The sequence below is a fragment of the Syngnathoides biaculeatus genome, chromosome 17 (genome assembly GCF_019802595.1).
Source record: "Syngnathoides biaculeatus isolate LvHL_M chromosome 17, ASM1980259v1, whole genome shotgun sequence".
Classification (NCBI taxonomy): domain Eukaryota; kingdom Metazoa; phylum Chordata; class Actinopteri; order Syngnathiformes; family Syngnathidae; genus Syngnathoides; species Syngnathoides biaculeatus.
Window position 1 is genome coordinate 16,082,623 of NC_084656.1, and position 26,213 is coordinate 16,108,835.

The 26,213-nt window shown below is 40.3% G+C and overlaps 2 protein-coding genes and 1 long non-coding RNA gene across 3 annotated transcripts in view; 1 reads left to right on the forward strand and 2 right to left on the reverse strand.

Annotated features, from left to right (window-relative positions):
• Positions 1-7,489, reverse strand: part of LOC133490399 (uncharacterized) — a 32,450-nt gene extending 24,961 nt beyond the window's left edge. The window contains exons 1-2 of the long non-coding RNA XR_009792196.1: positions 7,271-7,489; positions 7,081-7,182 (exon numbers count right to left, since the gene is read on the reverse strand). This is a non-coding gene — a long non-coding RNA (uncharacterized LOC133490399). The remainder of the gene's footprint in view (positions 1-7,080; positions 7,183-7,270) is intronic.
• On the reverse strand, positions 1,976-3,664 carry LOC133490702 (centriole and centriolar satellite protein ofd1-like). The gene is made up of 2 exons (XM_061801102.1): positions 2,094-3,664; positions 1,976-2,025 (listed from the first exon to the last, which is right to left on the reverse strand). Exons 1-2 carry the CDS (start codon positions 3,424-3,426, stop codon positions 1,976-1,978), a joined length of 1,383 nt encoding a protein of 460 aa, XP_061657086.1. The 5' UTR covers positions 3,427-3,664.
• A 187-nt stretch (positions 7,490-7,676) lies between the features above and the next one.
• Positions 7,677-26,213, forward strand: part of LOC133515318 (matrix metalloproteinase-17-like) — a 57,226-nt gene continuing 38,689 nt past the window's right edge. Inside the window, exon 1 of the mRNA XM_061847776.1 lies at positions 7,677-8,178. Coding sequence (XP_061703760.1) covers positions 8,035-8,178 — 144 coding nt within the window. The 5' untranslated portion in view covers positions 7,677-8,034. The remainder of the gene's footprint in view (positions 8,179-26,213) is intronic.

A 26,213-nucleotide genomic window follows, 5' to 3' on the forward strand; every position in this document is an offset into this window, starting at 1 on the left:
ACAATTGTGGTACTTTGTCTCAGTAAGTGAAAAAGGGAGAGGAAATGGACTGGCAGTAGGGCTATTGTCAGGCTAATGGATTTGTTGTTATTAAACCGCACACAAATGTTGATGAGACTGTTTTGGTGATTTTTGCTCAGGATACTGTGAGAATTAAATGGTTTCAGGTCAGTCATAGAACTATGTCTGTTTTTATCTTCCAAAGCATTGTCAGTGGTAGAAATGATATACAACAAATTAAACTGTTGCTCCATTTACTTTTGGCCAATAAGGGTTTCCCCTAGTTTGGACAGCATGAGGTCTTGAGTTTACAAAAAAATAAATAATAATAATAACATTACCCAACTTGAATTCACGAGTTATTCCTGTACACTTTTTGCATTGTCTGTTCATGTATCCAATAAGCCAGATGGCAACAAACTGGTGAAGTGGATTGCAGTAGACTTCACAGTCATGAAGTCCTAGGTTTGAATTCCTCTACTCTATCATGTTTTTCCATTATTATCCCAGAAGTAGCCTCACACACGACACTAACTTGACCAAAAGTCACACCCGCTTTCTTTTATTTTGGAAACCTCCGTGCGTCTTCTGTCATCCCAGCCGTGCATATAATGTATCACATCTTTAAACAAGATGTTTATAAAGGCATTCATCGTATCCGTGGGAGAGCCCCTTGTGTACTACCACTCAAGTGCTGTCATGACCATATTCGAGCGTGTACTGTCAAGACCTGCAAAAATACACAGATGGGAACTCAAACAGATGCTTTGAACAGAGATAAACCAATGAAAGAAAGAGATTGATTAGTTGATCAATTTTTTTGGGGGGTATGGGGTCCACAGTCATCTTATAGAATATGTGATATATCTTTCCAAATTAATGAATGTCACAGAGGCAATGAAATAATTGTTTAGGTTGTATTAACCTAATATGGCAGCTTATTTATTGTTAAAAGAAACTGGTTAAGTACAGATACACAAGGTAACAAGTACGGGAACGGGACAATAAATCTACCCTTAAAAACTACGACATAACTCTTGTATAGGTTTGTACAGCTGAACTTAACCTGACGAGTTGTCTTATCGTCTACAATTCGGCACATTGTGTGTACGTGCTAATGAAGTTGAATATGTAGTGTAATCAGTCTAGGGGAGGTTTTGTAATATTTTGGTGAGCTAGAAAAATCTAAACGGCAGTCTTTTGTTCCTTAACATTTATCTTTTCAGATTTTATAGACTGTCACTTGCCACATCTTGTGAATACAGTATCACTTGGGCTGAGTGTTGCAAAGAAGATTTTCCTGAAAATCAAAAAGATTGAACACATAGTTAAAAGGAAAGATGACAAAAGAGCTTATTTTGAAATACGTCCTTGATCCTTTGTCTTGCTAGGGGAGCTTCAAGTGGTGTACAGAATGTTTATCCAGAGCAGGTTCGTCCCTGACAGTGAGAGAATGAGGTCGCGAGAGGAAACTATACTCCGTGTCAAAGGCAGAGGATTTCTGGTTTGGGATGACAGAGGGGCCCTGGAGGGCCTCCTCAGTGAAAGAGAGGTTGGTATCCAGAAGAGGCAATTCTTGCCAAATCTCACTGAGGTCCACTTTCATTTTAGAGTGCTGGGAATTGTCGGAGCCAGAGATGACAAGCTGTGGATTTGCTGCACTTTGTTTGTCATGTGTGGTGCTTTTGTGCTGAAGACTAAATAGATTGGGCAGCTTTTTGCAGGTATCCATGGGAACATACTGTCAAATGGCCTAACTACCTCTGTAATCTGTCTTTGAAGTGTTTCCCTTTGGGGAGAGTACAGAGTGGAGGTAAGATTTTTGACAAACAGAGAAGGCTGATCTGTAAATCGTCTCAGTTCATTCGATGAGATGTGACGATCATTTGTGGTCATTACAGAAGACCGATCTTGGTCTCGTGAAAACGTTGGTCTTGTTTGAGCAGTTTGTACGACTGTTCTGGTGTCTCTGGTTTCAGTAGAGAATGCTCCACTCAAGAACTGAGGTTGACTGCTCAGGTCGAACTGTGGGGAGAGAGGAATATGTGTTGGTTCACAAGAGTCTTTCTGATGTGCAGGGCAACGCGCCAGACAGTTTCTGTAAGCTTCCTGGAGTGCCTCAGCTTCCTTCTGCAGCTGTAGAATCCAAACGCTGGGTTCAATCCCCAGCTCCTTGTTGGGATTTCCACATGACTCATGCTTTTGCAAAATAAAACAAGTTGTGCCTATCTGCGGAGTTTGGTTCACATGCTTTCTGGAGAGAACCTCCTTGTTAGACTTGGAAATGGCCCGGAGACATCTTTTGAATTCTTGATTTTGATGGAGACGTTTCTTTAGGTCTTCAACATGACCAGTGAGCCACTGTAACTTCTCCTCACATTCTGTAAGTTGGAGCTTGAGCTGACCACATTGCTCCACCTTATTCAACACCTGTTCCTGCAGAACTTGCTTCTGGTTGTTAAATGCTTCTTTTTCCATCTGGTGTTCAGTTTTCAGCCTCCGTAGCTCTGACTGCAAAGCCAGTTGTTCTTGAGGGGGCTTATCCAAGTCTGCACACATCCGCTGGTTCTCCACCTTCAAATACTCCAAGTGTGTATCGAGAAGCTGCACTCGCTCCTCCAACATAGCTTTCTCACTTTTTAATCTGGGATAGTCATTCATGCTATCAAGTTTATTCCATAGTAGCTTCTTCTCTTGATTCAGCACAGAGGTCATCTGCTGTGAGGGCTTCAATTCATCCTGCAGCTGTTTCACCTCTAAGCTGATTTTGCAGAGATCTTCTGGTTTCATACTAATTACAGCCAACTCAGTGTGGACACGTATGGTTTCCAGATCCCCTCTGTGCTTGCTTTCCATGAGTTCATCTGTTCTCTTGACGTATTCATCCTTTGCCTCTAATTCGTATTTGGAGAGTTCTTTCTGGACCATCTGGTCATATGTGTCTTCCATTGTTTTTATCACCAGCTCTGTTCTCAACAATTCCATGGTGGTTTTGACCTTCTCTTCGTGTATTTTACAAATCTCTTTAAATGCCTCCATTTGCATCCTCAGCTCATTTTCTTGCTGTAGCAGTTTTTCCATTTCCTTCAGCAATTGTTGTCTCTGGAGCAAGACATTGTTTTCCTTAGTCTCTTGTTCTTTTTTTAATCGATCTATACTGTTATTTTCCTTGGAACTTAATGCCTTTGTCTTAATACCATAGGTCATCTCCAGTTCTTGTCTCACTTTATCAAATTCCTTTTGAAACTGCATCTTTATTTCCAACCTCTGCTTGGCAATTTCAACATCTTCGAAATAGTGCGTTTTTACATTAACATCCATTTGCGTCTGTGTTTCAGTGTCCCTTCTATATCCCTCCAGTTTCATTTGGGATAAAACCTTTTCATCTTCACTGCCATTATTATCTTCCTTTTGCATCATTTTCATCTTTTGAGCGAGAGACTCACCACTATTTCCAATTCCGGCTGTCTGAGTTGAAGCATCGTGGCAAAGACGAGGTGCATGATGTTGTGTTACATATGTTAGAAGCTTGATTAAAAACCCTTGATTATTACTTTCTTCATCGAAAAGCAGAGATCTGGAAAGCAGCGAGTATGGACTGATTTCAAGAAGCTGAAGAATGTCTTCTTTCCAAAAAATCTTCCCTGTGCACAGGTTACTTTCGGGACAGAACACTGAAAATGTATAGTCGTACCCTAAGCAGTGAAGATGATTGGCAACAATGACGTTACAAGCTGGCACCAAAATAGAGTGTGATTTTACAGAGACCGGCCAGAGAGTCGGTTCACTCGTGAATGGTACAGGTTTTAACTCCCTGATAAGTTGACTGCATAATTGGGTTCGGATCATTTTCTGCACTGTCTTCTCTTTAAATCTTTTCAAGAGCCTGTCCCTCAGCTCATTCGAAGATAAAGCAGCCTCGCTGGTAGAGAACATTGTAATTGTCAAGTCTTACGAGGCCCCAATGAGTGCCTTTTTATTTTAAAATGTCAACCAAAATTCTTGGGATTAAAAATGGTCACAAGAACAGACTCAGCAACCTTTCAGTCGCTTTGTTCAGTGACCTCAAAGAGATTAAACGTGAAGTCGAAGTGCATCACAAAGTCCATCTTCAAATGAATTTGATGCCACACTGACTACAAGGGGCATGGTTATTGTTGTCATTGGGACCCTGCGTTGCGATCTTAAATGGTCTATAATGTTTATGAATAATCCGCTCCAAATTCTGAGTCCTTAAAAAATCAGCGATAATTTTTATTGGTAATGTAAAAATGCAATGGGGATAGCTCTGCCTGTTCTTTGTTTCTTTTCTAAATGGATAATTGTATGGATGATTATGTTTTGCACTTCTTTCCCAAAATCAGCAAGGCAGGGCTCCAACTCACCCACGACCTTAATGGGGACAAGTGGTACAGGGAATGGATAGACTGCATTTTGTATGTTAATGAACAGAGATGTGGTTTCTTCCAGTACCTACTCAAGACCTTTTAGTTTTCCATTCCTGACCACCACTGATAATACAGTGGTACTTATGGGTCAGAAAGGTGCATTCATATTCAATACTTGGCTCAGCTTCATCCATTTTAATAAAAAAAAAAAAAAATTGGCACATCAGCGCTATAACAGAAAATTTACCATTTAAATTTTACTCACCTGTGCCATTTCCACAAAACCCAATAAAGCAGGGTATTTTCATATCCGTGACGCTTTTACATCATGACACAGAATTCCACAGAGATAATGAGTTGGATGATGATGTCTTTCTGGCATGATGGATGCAATAATTTTCAAAACAAGGTAAGGGAGTCTCGAGTCTCATATTTGTCAGACTGTATCAAAATTCACTCAAGAACTGGGCATCCTGAGAATTCAGGAAATTGACAGGATCCATTCAGATCTGTCTCATGAGTTGTTCTCTAATTGCCAAAGGAAAAGCAACACAAAAATATGGCAGATTTTTCACATTTTCAATTTACGGACTTTAAGACTTTGATATTGAGATTTAATTGGTCTGGTTTATGTAACTCAGAAGTCCTATTTATCAGGATTAGTAAGAATATGTTAGCATGTTACACTCTCTCAAAAAAGGTACTAAATGACCTGAGGTCAGTGGATGGTTAGCGCATTGGAACCGGGGTTAAAATCACGCCCCCGCTTGTCTGGAGATTGCATGTTCTCCCCGTACCTGTGTGGGTTTTCTCTGGACACTCCGGTTTCCTCCCACATCCCAAACACATGCATTAATTGGAGACTCTAAATTGCCCTTAGGTGTGATTGCGAAAGCAACCGTTGTTTGTCCCTATGTGCCTTGCGACTGACTGACTGACAACCAGTTTAGGGTGTACCCCGCCTCCTGATAGCTGCTTCAGCACTCCTTTAACCATTGTGAGGATGAGCAGCTCAGAAAATGGATGGATGGTTGACCTTAGGTCGCAATATGTAGTCTGGTTAAGGGGTACCTTAAGGGTACTGCCCCAGTGACAAGCCATTGAACCATCAAAGGTACAAGTTCGGCCAAACCTGTACTCGAGTCAAACATAAAATAGAAGAAAATGCAATTTAAAATTTCAATTCATTAACCTTAAACTTTAAACATGAGACTTACTATAACCTTAACACGTCACAGATTATTAACATTGTACAACCTTCACTTGCTCTAACCCCCAAAAAAAGAAAAATAAAACCTCAGAGGGATAAAGTTGACTATTTTGGGCCAAAGACCCCATTTGACAATAGGTAAATCCTTTCACTTAACTATCACATAAGGTGCGAGAACCAGTGGATGGTCAGATATTTGAGTCACATATACAGATAGACATTTGATCATTAACATGGTACACATCAAGGACCCGATCGTAACTGAGCTACCCAAAATCATGGAAGGTCCAACTATTGTTGCCAAACATTGATGTATTATGGTCGTAATAGTGATTGTTCCGAATATTGCCCCCCCCCCAAAAAAAATATAATAATCCAGTATCTGACATTATCATTGCATCCACGTTGAACAGCTTCTTGGTGCGCGCCATTTTTAATACAGATAATACACTGGTACTCCATCACTGCTTCAGAGAATTCAAAAGATCCTCACTCACTCCGGATGTTTTTTGACTTGCTTCTTTATCAAGTTTTGTCTGGAGCTCTTTGGGGAAAGTAGGAAAGACGAACTCAGCAGGGAGTCTTCTTGTTTCATTGCTGACACGACTCCATGATGGAAAAGTGTAGCAAGAAAAACGAAACCACAAGCAATGGCCTAACAGAAACTGATTTTGTCAAAAATTCAGAGCAGCGTGTAGAAATATGCTCAGAATGGAGTAATTTAAAATATTTATATAGCAGTTCTTTGATCAAATAACTCCCGAGACAATTGTATATACATGTGGATCAGAGCAAGGCATTATTTAAATCTATAGCTATTTATCTGCCAAGTCACAGAAAATTTTCTGATAAAAGTGCGATTTCCTGAGTTTGTCTTCTAAGAAAATAACGCTGCCTCACAATTCCTCCCCCCCCCCACCCCAACCACCCATGTCACCTCAAGAGAGTCATAAATTACTCTGTTGTTGGGTCAAAAAACTTTTCTCAGAATAAAATTTGTGGTTCTGGTAACTCAGCCTCTTAGCTTCTTAGAAATCAGAGTTGCAGGTCCAAATTCACAAAATAATTATCAGAAAAATGTATTATGTTGGTGCTAAAGCAAGACTGAGAAAAGTGATGAAAGGAGAGCCAGTAATTAGCTAGAGTGCAAACACCTCTTCTGCCGTTGAGAAGGCTGACTAACTCTATGAATGTTTCTCTGAAACAAATTCAGAACAAAGTTGACAAAAATGACTGAATAATAACATTAAAGCCACTACTAGAGATGAGTCATTTGAAAGAGGATACGAGGCAATCTCAAAATACTTCAGACAACTTCTAAGACGCAACAAGTTAAGTTAGCATAAAATGCTACCTGTGTACCAGTCTTAGGAAAAGCAATACTCATTACTCAACAATGCCAACCTTTCTGCTGTCAGTGGTAGCTTTATGGATCCTCCAGGTATAATTTTCAATGTTACAACTTCATTCATATGCCCATACCTTTGTATTTTTTATTTGGCTCGTCTTTTATATCATTCAGGGGAAAACGGTGACACCATGTTGTCTGGCCACAATTAATCATTACACAATCCACTTCATTCTCTGAAAAGACACATAAAGACTGAACTGTTAGGAGCAGACTTTTTTCTTATCCTAGGCTAAATTATGGAGTCATTTGTTCCAAATTTACCATGCTCAACAGGAAGTTGGCTTGCTCAAGCTATTCCCACAGGTCATTCATGTAGCTAATAGCCTTTACGCTAGATAGCTTGCTAGCTTCCAAATGCAATGTTTATTTCTAAAAAAATGTACATATATAAATTCCAACCAAGTATTTTGTTACCCACAAAACTTTACTGACTACTTAACGAGGGGAAATATATATAAAAAATAGATATGTATAAAATACTGATGGGAGTTTTACTTTATGAAATTAAACTGTAAAACTAGATTAGGTTTGTGACATTTGTCATTTATCGATATGTACAAGTCTGTACGATGCCGATATGTTTTTGCCCAATTTAATCTCGAATTACTAAAGACCTCCCCCCGCAAGCACCAAAGCCTCGCCCCTCACGCCTCCTCCCTCCTTCCGCCTCCTCTTCTGGCTGGTTGAATCCAGGCGGCCCAGTCCACTTGTGTGACTTCCACTGGGTGTTCGAGAGAGCGAAAACAAGCCCACGCAGCAGCTTTCCATTTCTCACAAGCGCGAGAGCTCCGACCACTTGCCGCTTGGAGCGGCCGGGCACAACTCTCATAATGGCCACTTAGCTCGTATTCTCACGGAAAGCAAACTTTTTTTTTTTTTCCCCGCCCTCAGCCACCTGTTTTCATGTGTTTTATGTGTTTGCGCTCGACTGTGAGGTAGCTTCAGAGTTGTTGGAATTTTTTTTTGTTTGTTTTAATTCCTTTTTGGTACGCTCCTGAGAGACACCGTCCCGTCCCGTGGCGTGGATGTTGCTTTTCGACGCGGCTCCGGTAGTTTCTGAGTGGACGAGGAGCATATGTGCGGAGATGCTGCTGCTGGTGTCCGTTCTGTGGCTGCTTCCTCTCAGTCGAGCTGCTCCTCCGCAGACCGAGCGCGAGGACACGGGGGTGGTAAGTCGCCTTCCTTTGCTAAGAACTTTGTCCCTTCTTTTTTTTACGTCCAAGTGGCTTGATGGTGCTCTTTATTTTTCTGGAAGCAAAACGCTCTGAATGTTAAGCAAGCCGGGATGCGTTGAGGGGACGAATTCAACTGCGCTCCAAAGCAGTGATGGAGAGCCGTGATAAATCGCAATAGATAAGAAAGGCTCACAATAAATACACACAAGATGTCGTCGCCTTGTCTGTCAGGAAACATTTCCACCTCTGACAGTGCCAGACAATGCGACTTTACAGGATATGTCATTTTCTTTCAGTCATGATTTGGGAAATGGGGTCACGACACTTTTTTTTAATTTCATTTTTTTAATCTTTGCACCTCACAAGTTTAGACTGATGCACACATGCTAAGTGATGTGACTTTTGTTTTGTTCATATTTTGATAAGCTGAGAGTTGAATAAATGACGTTGAAATAAGTGAATACAGCTTATACATGGCTGGGGGGGTGTATTCATTGCATGTGTAAAATCATTAAAATTCACTAAACAATAATTAACGTTTTGATATTCCATTCCATTCTGTATCAGAAAGTCAAATCTAATGACTTTTAGGCGCTTATTTTGTATGGACCGACTGACAACCATAACCTGACTTGTTCTCATTGTACATTTGGGTTCTTCCATCTAAGTACTGTTTATGTCAATAATACATTTTTTTAAACTGTTGTTGCAAACAAAATCAAGTCAAGTCGCAACTCTGCTCCAACATCAGCCCCTACTGGAAAAACAAATCAGACTTAAAATCCATCTGGATTGCTGTGGAATGTTTGGACATTAAGTCACCCAAAATCTTACATTGCCTTTATTTACAAAGCAGATTGCACTGATGTCATCTTAAAAAAGCATCTCAGGGTTCATGTTTGTATGCCATATGTGGATTGCTGTTCTGACCTCTTAATGTTTTCACAGGAATTATATCATCCGTTTATGTCTTTCCTCGGCAACAGCATTCATATCCATTATCGGAGATACAGTAATTGGCAGTTCTAATTGGCATCAGGTGACAAGTTTAATGAGAGGACAAAATAGACTGAAACTGCTGCTGACATCATACTTTTCTTAGTCATGGCTTTTGTAGCAGATGCTTTTGTCTCCCATAACAAATTCATGCCTCAAGACACTGGAACAATCCCCTGAATGTTCTGAAGCATCTGGGTTTTTAGTGTCCCTCCGGTCTCCATCTTTTTTTCTGCCGCGAACCAAATTTGATCATGGACATTGTGTTGGCTCTTTTGCATTGTTTCCCATTTCCTGGGAAAGGGATGCTCTGCCCTGATATTTCAGAGGTCTTTTGAAAACTCACCAGTGGCCAAATAATGACATAAGCGTGTTCAATTTTGGTAGCGTTAAAGGAGGGTATTGGGTTCACTGGACCAGCACTTTTGCTATGAATAAATCTAGCTTGACCACCTGCACTGAATTCATGTGGACGTGTTCGCTAAGAGATGTGTCATTCCTTTTTCAACATTGATTGCGGGGAGTCACAACTGGGTATATAGCAGACTTCTCATGGCACCAGACTTCATCTCATCTACTTTCTAGAGTTTGAGACATTCGGCTCTCTTATTTCAAAGTATTACTGCGGGAAAACAAAAGAAAAAAGTACTCCATTGAACACATCAGTCATATGTCATACGCAAATAACAGCAATGGAGAACGAGAATATGGTTGTTGGTTTTACTGAAACCGGGTACACATATACTGATTTTTGAAGATCCATCCATCTATTCTCTGTACCGCTTCTCACTAGGGTTGTGGGTGACTTTAGACAAGATGCGCAGTACACACTGAACTGGTTGCCAGCCAATTGCAGGACACACATGGACCAAAAGCCATTGACACACTCGCATTCAAACTTGTAAATGATTTAGAGTCTTCAATTAACCGACTACGAACGTTTTTGGTATGAGGCAGAAAACCAGACTACCTGGAGAAAACCTACCCAGCCAGTGGGAGAACATGGAAATGCCACACAGAAAGGCAGGAGCCATATTTGGACCCACGACTTTATGGCGGATGTGCCAACTACTCTGTTACCAATTCTGCCGATTTATCACACCTTTTAAAACGTTTTTTTTCTAATATGAGATTCCATCTTCTTCTTCTTTTCCTTTCGGCTTGTCCCGCTAGGGGTCGCCACAGTGTCATCTTTTTCTATCTAAGCCTATCTCGTGCATCCTCTTCTCTAACACCCACTGTCCTCATGTCCTCCCTCAAAACATCCATCAACCTTTTCTTTGGTCTTCCTCTCGCTCTTTTGCCTGGCAGCTGCATCCTCAGCACCCTTGTACCAATATACTCACTCTCTCGCCTCTGAACATGTCCAAATCATAAAAGTCTGCTCTCTCGAACCTTGTCTCCAAAACATCCAACTTTGGCTTTGAGCTCATTTCTAATCCTATCCAACCTGTTCCCTCCGAGCGAGAACCTCAGCGTCTTAATTTCTGCTACCACCAGTTCTGCTTCCTGTTGTTTCTTCAGTTCCACCGTCTCTAATCCGTACATCATGGCCGGCCTCACCAATGTTATATAAAGTTTGCCCTTCATCCTAGCGGAAACTCTTCTGTCGCATAGAGCACCAGACACCTTCCGCCAACTGTTCCACCCCGCTTGTACCCGTTTCTTCACTTCTTTACCACACTCTCCATTGCTCTGTATTGCTGACCAAGTATTTGAAGTCATCCACCCTTGCTATCTCTTCTTCAGTTCTCCTCCTCCTCCTCCTCCTCACATTCATGCAGATATACTGTATTCTGTTTTACTTCGGCTAATCTTCATTCCTCTCCTTTCCAGTGCATGCCTCCATCTTTCTAATTGTTCCTCCACCTGCTCCCTGCTCTTACTGCAGATCACAATATCATTGGCAAACATCATAGTCCAAGGGGATTCCAGTCTAACCTCATCTGTCAGCCTATTCATTACTACTGCAAACAGGAAGGGGCTCAGCGCAGATCCCTGATGCAGTTCTACCTTAAATTCTTCTGTCACACCAACGGCACACCTCACCGCTGTTCTGCTGCCCTCGTACATGTCCTGTACTATTCTAACGTATTTCTCCGCCACACCAGACTTGCACATGCAGTACCAGAGTTCCTCTCTTGGTACTCTGTCATAGACTTTCTCTAGATCCACAAAGATACAATGTAGCCCCTTCTGACCTTCTCTGTACTTTTCCATGAGCATCCTCAAGGCAAATAATGCAGCTGTGGTACTCTTTCTAGGCATGAAACCATACTGTTGCTCGCAGATACTTACTTCTGTCCAGATTCCAGACTGGGATAAAACTGGTGTGTTTGTGTTCATAGTGTGTGGTGTACTCAAGATGAGTAACCCAGCATAACACAGAAATGTCCAACAAAATGAGTATCCTCCCAGACGTCAGGGGTAGTACCAAGACTGACCTGTGGAAGGCACCAAAGTGCTACAGGCTACGGGAAAATGTAAATGTTTACGAAAGTATATAAAAGACTACAAAAGTCGACAAAGAATAAAGTGAAGGCACTGGGTAAGGTTTTAGCTTATCTGAAAACTACATTTTGGTTATAAAGTTTTCTCCGCACCCTTTTTATTGTGGTGAATAACTTGGGACTTAAGGCCGCATTAAGATGGCAGGTGAAGATTTCATTTGCAAAGTATTAAGTCTTTTCAATATTTATGATCGTAGGCAGCCATTTTTAGGGCAATTCAGGAAAAAAATAAAATCGTAACTCACAGTACATTGCATCCACATCCCTCTTTAGATCCAAATGTGTGACTGTGTTGACTAAAGGTGATCTCAGCATTTTGTTGACTGACATCTATCTGCTCCCATAAGATTTTTTGGGACATTGAAACATGATTTGTCTTTAATTCAGCTTTGGTTGCAATGCTGTAGACTAGCTACTTATTCTATGAGTCAATCTGTTTTATTTCTGGTGTGGCCCAGCAGCTTCTGAAAGGGCCATCTGGGTGTTCAACTCTCCTCATAAGATAGTTTTTATCTGACAACTGAAATGAGTGAGCAATGACATGATAGGTTTTTTTTTTATGTTTGACAATTAAAAGTTATCTGCATAACTCGTTTATACTTTGAACGTTTTCTTGTAGCTGAAATACTACTCTATCATTACCTGTTCAATAATTTTAAATGGTGAACGACAGAACTAATAAATTGGGTAGGTGGCTGGATGGATTACTTGGAGAGGGGGGACATCTGATCATTTAAAAGACAATGTGTAGATTTCAATAGGGAGCTTTGTAGAGCCAGATGGGCCACAGACACCATCCCTCCCCCAAGTGACCTTCTTGATTGATCGACTTTGAAAATAAAAATCCTCCCCACAGATCGAGCTAGCCTCAGCTGTTGGGAGCAGGTGGATCCAATTTTTTTGCTCCTGATTTTAAGTGGGGCTTCGTTATATTGGCCCAGTTTTGCTCAAAACCGTTGTCCATTTGGGACAAAACTACCCGCCCACAAAGCGTGTTGTCCTCCACCTCGTCCCTCCACCCTCATCCACACTCCCACGACACCCCGCCATTATGCTGCATCACTTCCCTCTGAGTGAAGCTTGTGCGCTGCTGCGTTGCTCTCTTTGAAACAAATTAACTGAACCACAAACTTTAAGCACAGCTCTGAGCCATGCATGCTTTGGTCTTATCTAGTGCATTGCTCAGAAGAGTTTGTAATCCTTGCGTTTGGGAAGAGAGTGGGAAATTTCAACATAAAAGCCCAAATCTGATCTTAACTGTTTTATATTCATCTTATCAATTTCAAGATTATTCTTTTTCCCGGTTCTTTTTGTGCCAGTGCCAGATTGGTGGATTGTGTTTATCATTTGCAGATGAAAAAAAGGAGCTTCATTGGTTCATAATATTGCAGAAGCAGACGCTGTAGCCATCCGTGTACATCTGGAGCTTTTACATTTAGGTGTGTTAGATGCCTGATCAGAAAATCCTCCCAATCTGTTTAATTGTGCAATTTCTGGTCTCTTCATTTACTGTTGGTCCTGCCCACATGTCTCATGTTACATGTCTTCCCAGAATTTGCACCAGTGTCTCTCGTTAGCTTTGACGTTCATGACCACATTTTTCAAAGGAATCAAATCAAAATTCTGGCAACCCCCGAAGCCCCCTATTCTCCACTTTTCTTCCTTGTGGTTGATTCTTCTATTCATGGTTTCTTTCTACCAACGCATCACAAGTCTTCTGATTAGAACCAAAAGTAGAAGAATGGAACAAGTTTAAAGCAAGATGAATGTATGATGTCAAGATAGAAAAGCATAACCAAACAGGGTCAAGAAAATAAATACTGTTGTGATGTGAATATAACTATTTACTGTATTTTCTGGACGACAAATCGCTACTTTTTTCTGGCGCTGTGAATTCTGTGGCATATTTAACAATTTGGATAGAACTAGACGGTGCAAGTTTTTGGAGGCCTTAAAGTTGGTCGCTGCATGACACGTACAAATGCAAAACATATAGTTTTAATTTAGTTAGTTTAAAATCTTTCGCAAAAATTGGCCGCATGAGAGGTCATCAAGTGGATTTTAAACAGTTGGAGCAGCGTAAAATAATTTACTATCACCAATGGATTAAAAGGCTGGACTGCTACATGAGGAGAACGCCACAATTTCAGTGGTAACTTGAAATTAAAATGACATTGAGAGTGACAGAGAGACTGAAATGCTGTGTAACAGAGGCTTTCTGAGGTTCTTCAACTCAGATACTGAATATGATGACTTTGGTTGTTTCAGTGAACAGGTGGAGTATGAATAAATCCAACAACGTTTCTGTTATTTGAGCCAACAAAGTATGTAAATATTTACAAAGTCAGTTACAAGTGAATATCTAATTTCACAAAGTGTTTAGCTGCGGTGTATGGTCAGGTGCGGCTCGTGCATGGAAAACTACACTGAGTGGGCGCATCTTGTTATCCAGTGCTCGCTGTCGTTCGAAATGTAAGATATTTTCTCGTGTTGCTAGAAAATAGTTTCGCATGCTAAAATATGGCTCTTTTAATAATGCGCCCAATTAGAACTATCTAGTCATCAACCAGGACTTGGGCTGAGTGATTTGGTTTGAACACTCTTAATTTTGAAATTGTTTTTTTTTTTTCAGCCCCAACCGGCATTGGGATTTCTCTTCCTCGATCCGCCAGGGCCTCAATGCCACAGTGATGTATTTTATGAAGTTTGGGGAATAACAAAACCATTAACACCATTCTCACACGTCAGAATGAGCGCACTCATTGGATTTTTATCTGGAAGTTATTTTGACGCAGGCGATTTGGTTTCACCAGCGTAGAAAGCGTGGGCAACATTTGCTTCGCCACATCCTGTTTCAATTAGTCCTTGGCGAGGTGGGGAACGGGCAGCGGGAACCCTGGTTAATGAAAAAAAGCTGTTGAAGTCTCATTCACCGCTTCTCATTGCTTGTTGATTGACCGTAATGACTGACAGCTCAGCGTGTAACGTGCATAAAATTCACATTTCCTAGTGAACAGTTGAGACAGAGTCATCCCGACAGTAGCTTTGTTAAGTGTGAAAGTACTGTACGGGCTTGTGTGTTTTTTATTAGATTGGCAGAATCGGCCCTATTTTCAAGGGATAATTTGACAGGGAGCTGATGTTTAACTGGCTCATCAGTGGAGGTCGGCAGCTGCAGCATTTGGCATCTGATCTTTTCAACCGAATAAAGTACTTTGGTTATTCGACTGGTTTGTGGTGTAAGGAAAAACAACATGACATCAGCTAAGAAAGGTTGAGGTGCACCGGTAGAGACCACCCACATTGCGTTACTTCAGAGCTGAATTATTCTGATCAGAACGAAACTATAAGGAAAACAGGAGTTAAGAACATTAATTTTCTTGATCGTAATGAACACAATATTCAGTAGAAATAATTGGTTCCTCATGCAGTTAAGAATCGCCGGCTAACAGTATGCATTTAATATGCAAGTTAAACTGATTCTTTCTGGGTTATTTTACCAGCACTGTGATTATGCCTCCTTACGGAATAGTTCTGCTCCCAAATCAACCCCATTTCAAAGTAAACGTCAGAATAAAAGTCTTTTTTTAGTCACAGCATGGTTTGGCCCTGACTATATTTGTTTGATTTCACAACTCTGTTACATTTTAATATTGCGAATGTGGCTTCTCTTTCCGAACTGAGCTTTTCCTTGCTGGCTTTATTACATGAGTTTATCCACTATAGAGCGGCCTGTATAGGAAACCCTAAATTAACTCCATGTGGACAGTTCTATTTTAACCGCTGTAGCACCGCCCCTCTTCTCTTTGACCAGTTCAAACTTTGGCTTTGTCGCTGCTTTTCAAACGATTGACCAGATCGTATAATTACAGTGGTTTTTGGTTTTTGTGCTGGCTTCAATGCGGGCACCCAAAATAATCTATAGCTTTGCATCTGAGCTGCCAATAGACTGTTTTAATACCATGATCAAGAAAACCCAAAAGGAATAACTCTGCCACTCTAAATTGCTTGCAGAATATGGCAGACTGGTATAAAAGTGGTTTGAGTGCAACATTTCCTTTTGTCACGTCGGGTTGATATGAGTTCACGTAAGTTTTAATGAGCGGTGCCACATGATCTCAGATGGTCATTCCCCACAAGTCACAGTTGCTTGGATAAGAAGAAAGAAGAGTGATGAGGGTGATTGCACTTGTGGCGGGTGTGACAGAATCGCTCTGAATCCCATTTTTCGAAAGTGTGAATTGAAGGGATACGAGGATGATCATCGGAGACTGAGTGGGTGGCAAAGAATAGGCGTCAATAACCAAAAACCTGCATGCTTGCTTCAGTCAGTCTAGTCTGTTTCTCAGATAATAAAGAATATAGTTCTCCATGATAACACACGAACATTATCGCTAAGTGGCCAAAGCTGTAGCTGTCTCAGAAGCTGCCACCAACAAATCCAAGTCATTTGACCAAAGCACAGCAATAAAGAAAACAAAATATATAACTTAGTGATTTCAGCTTTCTTTTCTACTACTGAAGTATGAACGTGTGAAATGTCAGTCGCAAATAAGACATTAGATGGCGTAATGTGCTCTGATGGAGGCCTAACACTGGCCACAATTAACATTCCAACAGGTAATATGTCAATTTGATAAGATAGACATGGTGGAAAATCAGATTCATAGTTAACGTGGCCACTAAGACACTGGCTAATTAATTTGACGTCTCTGTTGCTGTTCATAATAATGGCAGAGGCATACGCTTTAGATGATGAAATGGACAGCAGACTGTAGTCTACTACTAGGATTGTTATATTTTGCTAAATTACTCAAATCACAACCGAACGTCTTATACTGTACATACCTGTGAGAATATGCCTTCCACGAAGCAAATGATAGGTGTTTGGTTCCCACTCTGCCCCTCTAGAAATGCCCACTCTGGTACCAGGCAGTCTCTTTAGCAGTTATTTACAAGAGGTACACTTATCACTCATCAGTCACTCATTTATCTTCTTCGACCACCGGTTCAAGTATTAAATAGTTTGTGGTGTGAAGAAGAATAACATCTGCTACATCCACACACGTCTGTCACAACACTTTGTCTTAAAACAGGAGTCCAGAACATTTATGGGGCAATTCTCTTTTTTTCGGTCACCGATAAAGAAGTGAATTGAGTGATTTCACCCGGATTTGTCAATCTAGCACCCAAAATATCCAAATTACCATGTGAGTAACTCTGTATCTGTTCAACTGTGTTAAATTTGCTAGACTGACTGACAAGCTCATAATTCTCAACAAGAACCTTTGAGCTTTAGCTTGCAAGATTAAGTTCTAAAAATAAATCAAAGCGCATATAGACATAAGCCCTTGTGCACGTGTGTTCACGTATATATTTTTGTACATACATTGTCAAAGGGTAAATAACAGCTGCTGGAATTCCTGAGCTGAAACCAGAGTGTTGCTCACGGTGAGGACCCCAACGGTAAAGCATTAAATTGTGTGGCCTTTTTTAAGCACACAATGTTGTCCATGCCTGAGCAATGCGTACAAGTTAGAAACGTTCCAAAGGTCTTGAGACAATGTTTCAAAATGTTGGTTGAGGAGCTTGACACTTTCCTTCAGCTGTTGTGAAAGTTATGTAGTGAAAGAAAATGTAAAAGACTAAAGTAACCCAAGTTGGTCCAATTTGTCTTGGAGGTGTCTTTGTCAGGTACAAGTAAGTGGACGTAGATGATTGAAGAAGTAATTGCTTGATGGACATGACACTTGCATTATGAGTTAAGTTTTTACTCATTGACTGTGAATGAATCGTTGGCTCTGGATTATATTTGCCCTGTGATTAACTTCATGGCAATCAGTCCAGAGTGTCGTTTGCTGTTTCCCTAAAGTCAGTTAGGATAGCTTGCAGCTCCCCGCTACCCTAATGAAAGAAGCACTCTAAAAGATGATTGATTGGATGGCTGGATGGCTAGATCCAAACGTTCCATCACACAAAATAATTTTATATACAGTGAAGAAAATAATTATTTGAACACCCTGCTATATTGCAAGTTCTCCCACTTAGAAATTATGGAGGGGTATGAATCAATAAAGACAAGCCTTCAATTCTTTGGTCTTTTAAATACAAAATGTCGAACAGTGCCAACTACATGCATCTGTCCATCAAAAGTTTGCGGAAAAGTGATGTTATTCGCCAATAGAAATCAGGGAAAGACTGTTATTCCATTTTATGATAAAAGCTATTTTGAAGGCAGATTTAGTTAACATGTTCTTTTGACTATGATTGTAAAAATTCATGAGCCACTGCCTGTTGTAAAAAGATACACTAATAATATATATATATATTTTTTTAACTCAACAGATGTTCCCATCACACGCGTTAAAAGATATTCACGTCAGTGGATTCGTCCAACTGCAGTAAGTCATCTCAGATGAACGCACATATATGTTTGGCACAATTTTTACGCCGGATGCCCTTCCTGACGCAACCCTTCTCAAGCGCGTTAAAAGATATTAATTCCTGTATTAGGGCTTGGTGATTCAAAGATAAATCAGTTTTCCTTTTATACCGAGTTGATAAATGGTTTATTCCCCTTAGCGTCCTCCTTTACTTGCTGTCGTGCACTGTTTACATTGAAGACATGACGGTGGTCAGAGAAAAACTAGTTTACCTGAGAAAAAACACTTTGTAAGTCATTTGGAATTAGTTTGGGCTTACAGCATCTAACAAAGCAAAACGAACAGTCCGTGTGGCACTTTTTGACTCTGCTCACCTTTATGCTACCATGAAGTGTGACAGCTTTGTTTGACATCTTGATGTCATGCATAAAGGTGAATCGCAGTTTCGAGACTTACAGGCTTATTTTATTGGGACATCCCACTTCACAAGCGTTTCACTCTACAGGGAGTGCTCAATTTACAATCATCAATTTATGATGCAATGCTCCGCACTGAACAAGTTAATGCTGTGGTGTAAAAATACGTTTTATATTGGATAATTTTATAATAATGGGTGAGTACGTGCGCGCGTGAAGAAATGTTCATAATACAATGTTACCGTAGGTTAGTTATAGACTACGTCACGTTCAGCCCCAAGTATCTGTATTTGAAGCCTCCTCAGCCCGCTAAGAGACGGCGAAAAAAGGGGCCACAATTTGAAAAATACCGTCATGATTGGAGTGAGCAGGAGAACACTTTTTGAAATCTTGACAGTGTGCAGATGCCCAAGCCGCCGTTTCAGGTTTTTACAGCAGAAATGGGGAATAGCAAAAAGTGGAGTGAAAAAGCCGATGACTCCGAGAGGGCGGGCATTCGCTAAGCTTCATATATTATACATCACCACATTCCATTTCGAAAATGTCACAACAACCGTGTTTATCCCCTTTCCAAGTATACAAAGCTTAATGAAAATTAAAGGCAAGGTTTTCAAAAATAACTAAAAATTAAATAAGGCAATGGAACCTACTGACGACAGATGGCAAAATGTCCCAAGAAGAAATTTAATAGGAGGCTACTGTTGTACAAACAGCTGTTGATAAAGACCAGAATGTAATAGTTCCATTTTAATCCCTTGTCACACACACACACACACACACACACAGACACACACACACACACACACACACACACACACACACACACATAAAAATATTTTTAATTTTTTTTCTTTTTCCAGTTAAATGTTGAGGAAATGCCTTTCACCACCTCCACGTGCATGCCAAGTGTATGTCGGAGTGACCACATTTACAGCATCAGAACCTTGCACATCTTTTTGACCAAATCAGACAAGTGTCTCATTATGTGCACCATTTCTCCAACACAGCCAAATACATCCCAGAGAGAAACGACTAAGCGTTCCGCCAAAGATGAGAGTCCATTCGACACACAACTTGCACTGGGCTGAAATCTAAACTAATGGATGCTTTGGCGTCCATCCTCTTCTGTTCTAATTCACTGCACATGTTCCAATTAATTCTCATTGATCCTGATGACCAATAAAGACTTGGCCTAAATTAAAATGTGATGAGATTTGGGTTTGTAGATGGGTGCATTTTGTGAAAAAAAGTAATAAACGAATGCTGATATGACTTTAATAACTAATGCAAATTATATAACAAATGTTCCATCCTCAAAATTGTTAAATTTTACCAAAATAGGGACTAAATTATCCTTTAAAATGGGACATAATTTTAAATCCACAGTTCATAGGTGTTGCAACCTACACAATAAACAACTTGAGCATATTTTCTTTTACAAGAATTTGACAAATGTGAAAGTAGTGCCTCTGAGAAGAAATATCCTTCAAGTCAATATTTCATTTTGTAGACTGGAAGTGAGATTGATTAATAGTGTTGGAAAATGTCTTGAATGTTTCAATATTCTGAAATTTGGGTTTCTTAAATAGCCTGATCAAATTATAAAATGTCAAGTAACAATTTCAACATATTTTGAAAAGTGAATGTCCTTGAATTGTAATTTGACTAAATATGAAATGTGATCCAATTCATCATATTTTGGTTTTAAAATCCGTTACTTGTTTTATAATTCCTCAAATACCAATTAAGTTTTGCCAAGCAGTGTTGAAAACTTGGAAACTCCATCATGAGTGGGGTGCTTCGTAGAGGAAAATGTATTAACCCTCACTTAGCTCAACAATGTCAATACTTTTTTTTAATTAGAGACTTCTTCCCCAAGTAATCAATTCATTAACTTATTCATTCAATATCCACTCCAAAGTAGGGACGAGCATTTTCCTTAATTTCCTTGATTGACAATGGTCAAAATTACGACTCAATTATTGGATTTAAGAATCGTCTTTCTTTTTTTTCTAATTTACAATGTAAGGATTTGTTACAAGACAAAAATCAAACGCTTATTGGGAACAAAACTATTTGCGATGGAATCAACGGTGCCTCTGCTGGTTGCCGCCCTATAGTGCACTTTATTTTTCCTTAATTACTTCAAAACGAGATTGATCATTTCATTGACTCATGGATTACATTATTACATTAGATTACATCATGTCAGTCCCTGCGACAAAAAAATTTGGATGATGGAGGTCATGTTTTCTGTAGGTGTGAGTCAAACCAATGTTGCCTCACCCAAACCAGTTGTCTGGCATCGTATCGAGACTCACTGTTTAGATGCTGCATGGGGCCAAAGGGCATCCAAAGTAATCACTCAGGCTAATCTTTCAGATGAATTCTACAATAGGGTCTTCGCTTACATTGATTACAAGAGAGGCAAAATCCATAAATTAGACCTACTACTACTAGTACTGTAATTTCCAGCCTACAGAGTGCACCTGATTATAAGCCTCACCCAGTGCATTTGTAAAGGAAATACCGTTTGGTACATACATAAGCCGCATCTGTGTAAAAGCCGCAAGTGCCCACATTGAAACCCACGTTGAAACACGAGAGATTTACAAAGAAAGATGGTACACACAAAAAGTTGTCAAAGTTTTAATACCTTAGCTTAGCTGAACATACAACAACACGGTAGCACGAACTGGGCTGGTTAAAAAAAAGAAAAAAAAAACAGCCACGGTAGCTACAGGGTAGCAACACGGTAGGACAGCACTAACAGGGCCAATTAAAAAAAAAAAAAACATACCTAAATCACTGAGACGCGGCAGTAACACAACAGCAAATCTCTAGTGCACCGCTTACAGGGCTCGTTAAATAAAAAAAAACTGTTAAAAATCACTGAGACACGGCAGTAACACAGCGGCAACAGGCTAGCGAAGCGCTAACAGGGCTGGTTTAAAAAAAAAATACTGGTAAAAGGCACTTCCTCGGCAAATATATTCCACCTTTGTCACTCGTACCTTTTCCGTTCAAGTCTCCCCTTTCGGCCGTTAGGAAAAAAATACCGCATAATCCGCAGGGTTGAAAGCGTGTGAAAAAATTCGCGGCTTGTAGGCCGGAAATCACAGTATATGCATTGCCCCCTAAATAAAAACAATGAAAATTTGTCTATACACTACTTTGAAGAGTCTGTTCTAATTTTGTGTCGCTTGGTAACCTCTGTATGTGTCCGGGATAGCTAAGAACAATGTCAACACTATAATGGACTGGTTGACTCCGTGACCCATCAAGGTCACAAGGTTAAATGTCTCTGACTGGGTCATTTCCTGTCAGTGAGAAAGAACATGAAGGCAGCCAGCAGCTGTGCATCAGTCTTAAAAGGATGGATTGTGGGTCCAAGGGCATCACATACATGAGGGGATGTTTTGAGGAGTCGTTCCCATGGTGACACCATAAATTGTGTGTGTGGCTGCAATTCATTAAAGGCCGTGATCTCAGTGTGACAAATAAAGGTAAGCATGTGTGCATGGTCTAATTTAGCTGCCATGAATAGAGAGGTCATTATGCGAGGGATTTATGGTGAGTGAGGGCTGGGTTGGTCATGTCGTGACTTAAGGATAACTGCCCCGTTGGACCGAAAAAGAATATTTAAATCTTGTCTAGACACTAAAGCTACAAAATTGTCTTGTCAACATTTCTTCGCGTTACACTTTATTTTTCTGTGGACTGTGTTATGTACAATATCCAATGGTGTATGCAATGTTTGCTCTTATTTTGCTTAGACCTGGTGCAAAAAATTTACATACAAACGCTGGCTATGATGGCAGTGAACTCTACTTACCTCACAACTAGTAGCAGAATTAGCAGGTTTTCAAATCTTCAATTACAATACTTCTATTTATTTCAACTTTCAATTGAAGTTTGTCAATTGAAACAGATAACCAAGAGAATTACACATTGTGTATTAAAAATAACCACCTAACTTTGCCTTAGTCCGCTAAAGAAAAAAACATACAAAGCATAAACTGGCCCACTAATAGCATCTGTGTTGTGTTTTAACCCTATTTGAGCACAAACAGTGGAGCAACACATGCAGACAAATATACTGTAGCACGACTCATGTGTTTTCTTTATTCTGTGACAAATGAAAACTATGCCCACCTGGACACTGTTTGGATGTCCCCCTCAGGTAGTTGTCCAGGGTCACGGCCCCATTTGTCTCTGCTTTGCACACTATCAGGGTGAATGGATTAAAATTTAAATTTCAATGCAGTTCCTCAGCAACTAAAAAGAAAAAAAACAGTGAAGAAAAATATCACATTCAAAGCTTTGTTGCCCAGTGTTCCCACACATTCCCTTTTCCTCTCTAGTTTCAAATGGGTTTCTAGTGTGCATCAGTTTAACAGTGCCCACATTAATCAATGTCTCACAAAGCCTGGGTTTCTTCTTCAGATCTGTTTGCAATGAACACGTAGATGTCTTGTAGGAGAAATGTGATTCACCCTTAGCTGCATATCAATAAGCACAATGTAAAAGAGGATTTAATTAGGTTTTGTGTGGGTGTTGTCTGACACCAAAGCCTCATAGATTAAAAGCTCTAAACATACACAAATGCATTTGTACCATAAAAATGCTCTCCTCCCTTTAAGATACATTGACTGTATGGTACCAGTACAATGTAGATCTTCATACTAAGACTACAAACAACTCAAATGAGGTGTAAGATGATGTACACTTCCAAGATTTTAATGCTAAAGAATTTGCACATACTATATAAGCATATATTCTATATGGTTCGTTTTTCGCTCTGAATTAGAATTTCCAACTTTTTTTTTTCTTCCCCCAACTGACTTGAGGCTTCTCGCTGATGCCAAACCTGTCTGTATTAAAGGATTACAGGTTCTGTCTCCAGGATTACCGAGGTGCAAACATTGTCACATCCAAATACAGTAGCACACAAAGGGAAGAAGTCAAAGACGTCAGAGAAGCTACTTAAGCCTAAATGAGGTGTGAATGTGGAGGATAGTGGAAGGCAGCACATTTGTGCTGTCTGGATCCATCGACGTTTTATTTCATTATTATTATTATTACATAAAATGCAGCAATTTTATGCATGTTCGGCACATTGTAAATCAGAAACAGGAGCAACCTAAAATGAAATTGAGGATTAACAACAAACTTCGCTTTGTGTTAAATTTTGGGTGGAGATCCTGAACCAAAAGCTATTTCATCTCTACTTTTAGAGGAATAAATTGTTGTGCTGTAAATGACACATGTAACATTCAACTGAACTAAGCCAGGAAAGACCATTTTGAAAAAAACTGACTCTTAATAGGAACTGTAAAGTGCAAAGCTAGCTGGTGGAGGGAGGCCAGAATAAAAGTTTTGTGATCCCTCCTAATTGCTTCGATTAATAGGTGAGCAGCAGCATTTTGAACCAACTGCAGGTGTTTTGATGGAGGACTGGCTGACTCCACAGTAAAGTGCATTATAGTAATCCACCCAAGATGTGATAAAAGCATGCAATATGCTTTCAAAGTCCTGCTGTGCAAGAAAAGGCTTCACTTTTCCCAGCTGTCTGATGTGAAAAAAGCTGGACTTTAGTGATCCAATTTAAATTCTTCTTCTTCTTTTCCTTTCGGCTTGTCCCGATTAGGGGTCGCCACAGCGTGTCATCTTTTTCCATCTAAGCCTCATGCATCTTTCTCTCTAACATCCAACTTTGGCTGTCCCTCTAGCAAGCTCATTTCTAATCCTTTCGATCCTGCTCACTCTGAGCGAGAACCTCGACATCTTCATTTCTGCTACCTCAAGTGCTGCTTCCTGTTGTTTCTCAAGTGCCACTGTCTCTAATCTGTACATCATGGCCAGCCTCACCACTGTTTTATAAACTTTGGCCTTAATCCGAGCGGAGACTCTTCTGTCACAGAGAACACCAGACACGTTCTGCCAACTGTTCCACCCCTTGGACCCGTTTCTTCACTTCCTTACCACACTCACCATTGCTCTGTATTGTTGACCCTAAGTATTTGAAGTTGTCCATCCTCACTATTTCTTCTTCCTGGAGCTTCACTCTTCCTCTACCCCCTTTTCAATCATGCACATATATTCTGTTTTACTTCGGCTAATCTTCATTCCTCTTCTTTCCAGTGCGTGCCTCCCTGTTTCCAATTGTTCCAACGCCTGCGCCCTGCCTTTACTGCAAATCACAATGTCATCTGCAAACATCATCGTCCAAGCCGATTCCAGTCTAACCTCATATGTCAGCCTATCCATTACTACCACAAACAGGAAGGGGTTCAGAGTGGAACCCTAATGCCATCCCACCTTCACCTTAAATTCTTCTGACACGCCTACGGCATATCTCACCGCTGTTTTGCTGCCCTCATACATATCCTGTACTATTCTAACATATTTCTCCGCCACAGCGGACTTGCGCATGCATTACCACAGTTCCTCTCTTGGTACTCTGTCATAGGCTTTCTCTAGGTCTACAAAAACACAATGTAGCTGATCCAATTTAAATAACAACTAATAAGATTAATAGTGGCGTAAATAGTTAGAGCGTATAGGCCTTACAGTTCTGAGGACTTGGGCTCAAATGCCCTGCCCTGGCCCTGCTTGTGTGGAGAATGCATTTCTACACGTGACTGCGTGGGTTTCCTGACTTGATATTTTTTCCATCACCAGTAAATTTTTGTGGTGGTATCACCGACACGTAAGTGGTGACTCTCTTTTAAATATATTCTGAACAGCTGTTGTGTGAAAAAGCTCTATGTAGTATGACCATACGGTTTAAGCAGCAAATGAAAGGGTATAATAGCGTTACATGACTACGATCACAGTTTCTTTGCGACTAATCAGTGGGTGAACATTTTATTCATTTGCTCTGAGTCTGGTTGGAAAAAAAAAAGCAAAACACACACATTAAGCCTGGAGATGCTCACTAATTATAACCCTAACAAGAAAGACATGCTGAAGTCTTGTTTTATATCACACATGGTGCCATTTTAAATGATTATTTTTAGAGGGACACTCTCCCAAAAAGTGTAGCCGAACTCCATAGTCTACAACAACATAGCCCTTGGACTTCAGAAGATCAGTTGTACAAGCAGATTCAGCGCTCAGACCACACAAGTTTCACAAAAGTGAACAAAATAATGACCTGAAAGCCAGTCAATGACTCCGTCATCTGAATCATGTCTGGTTATTTAAAAAGCTAATAATGGAAGAGATGAAATTCCTCTTAATTTTTTCTGAAACTCATCTGTGGCACCTCCATGAACACTATGGCTATAATCAGACAGAACTGGCCAGACTTGTTCAAAGCAGTGTAGCCCTGTACACAATAGCTACATCGTTCAATGATGTTGCGGCTGACCTCAACAATAAGCCGCCATTGGTGTCTTGCAGCAGGGATATATAGAGAGAGAGACCAGAGTGTGATATGTGAGTCAGTTTCACCAACAGGGTTCAAAAGTGAGCATGCGTTACATGCACTTGTGATGAGAAGCAGAAGTGTAAAAAGCGTTTGTTAGCAATTGGCACAAATGACAAAAATGCCCTGTCACTATATGTTCGATATCTACTTACATATTGTTGAGGCGAGATGGATCTAAAGGGGTCATCAACCAGGTGGCCTCCAAGGACCTCAAAGTAGCTAGTAATGGGACATTGTGATTTCCTTGGTATGTAGTAGAACTAATCAATTTACACTTACAGAGATGAAT

Excerpts from the sequence above, each read along its gene's own strand:
- LOC133490702 (XM_061801102.1), bottom strand. The coding sequence starts at position 3,426 with ATGAAAATGATGCAAAAGGAAGATAATAATGGCAGTGAAGATGAAAAG. Across the intron at positions 2,026-2,093 it reads CCAGGAAGCTTACAGAAACT|TTCGACCTGAGCAGTCAACC; the intron begins GTCTGGCGCGTT and ends CTCTCCCCACAG.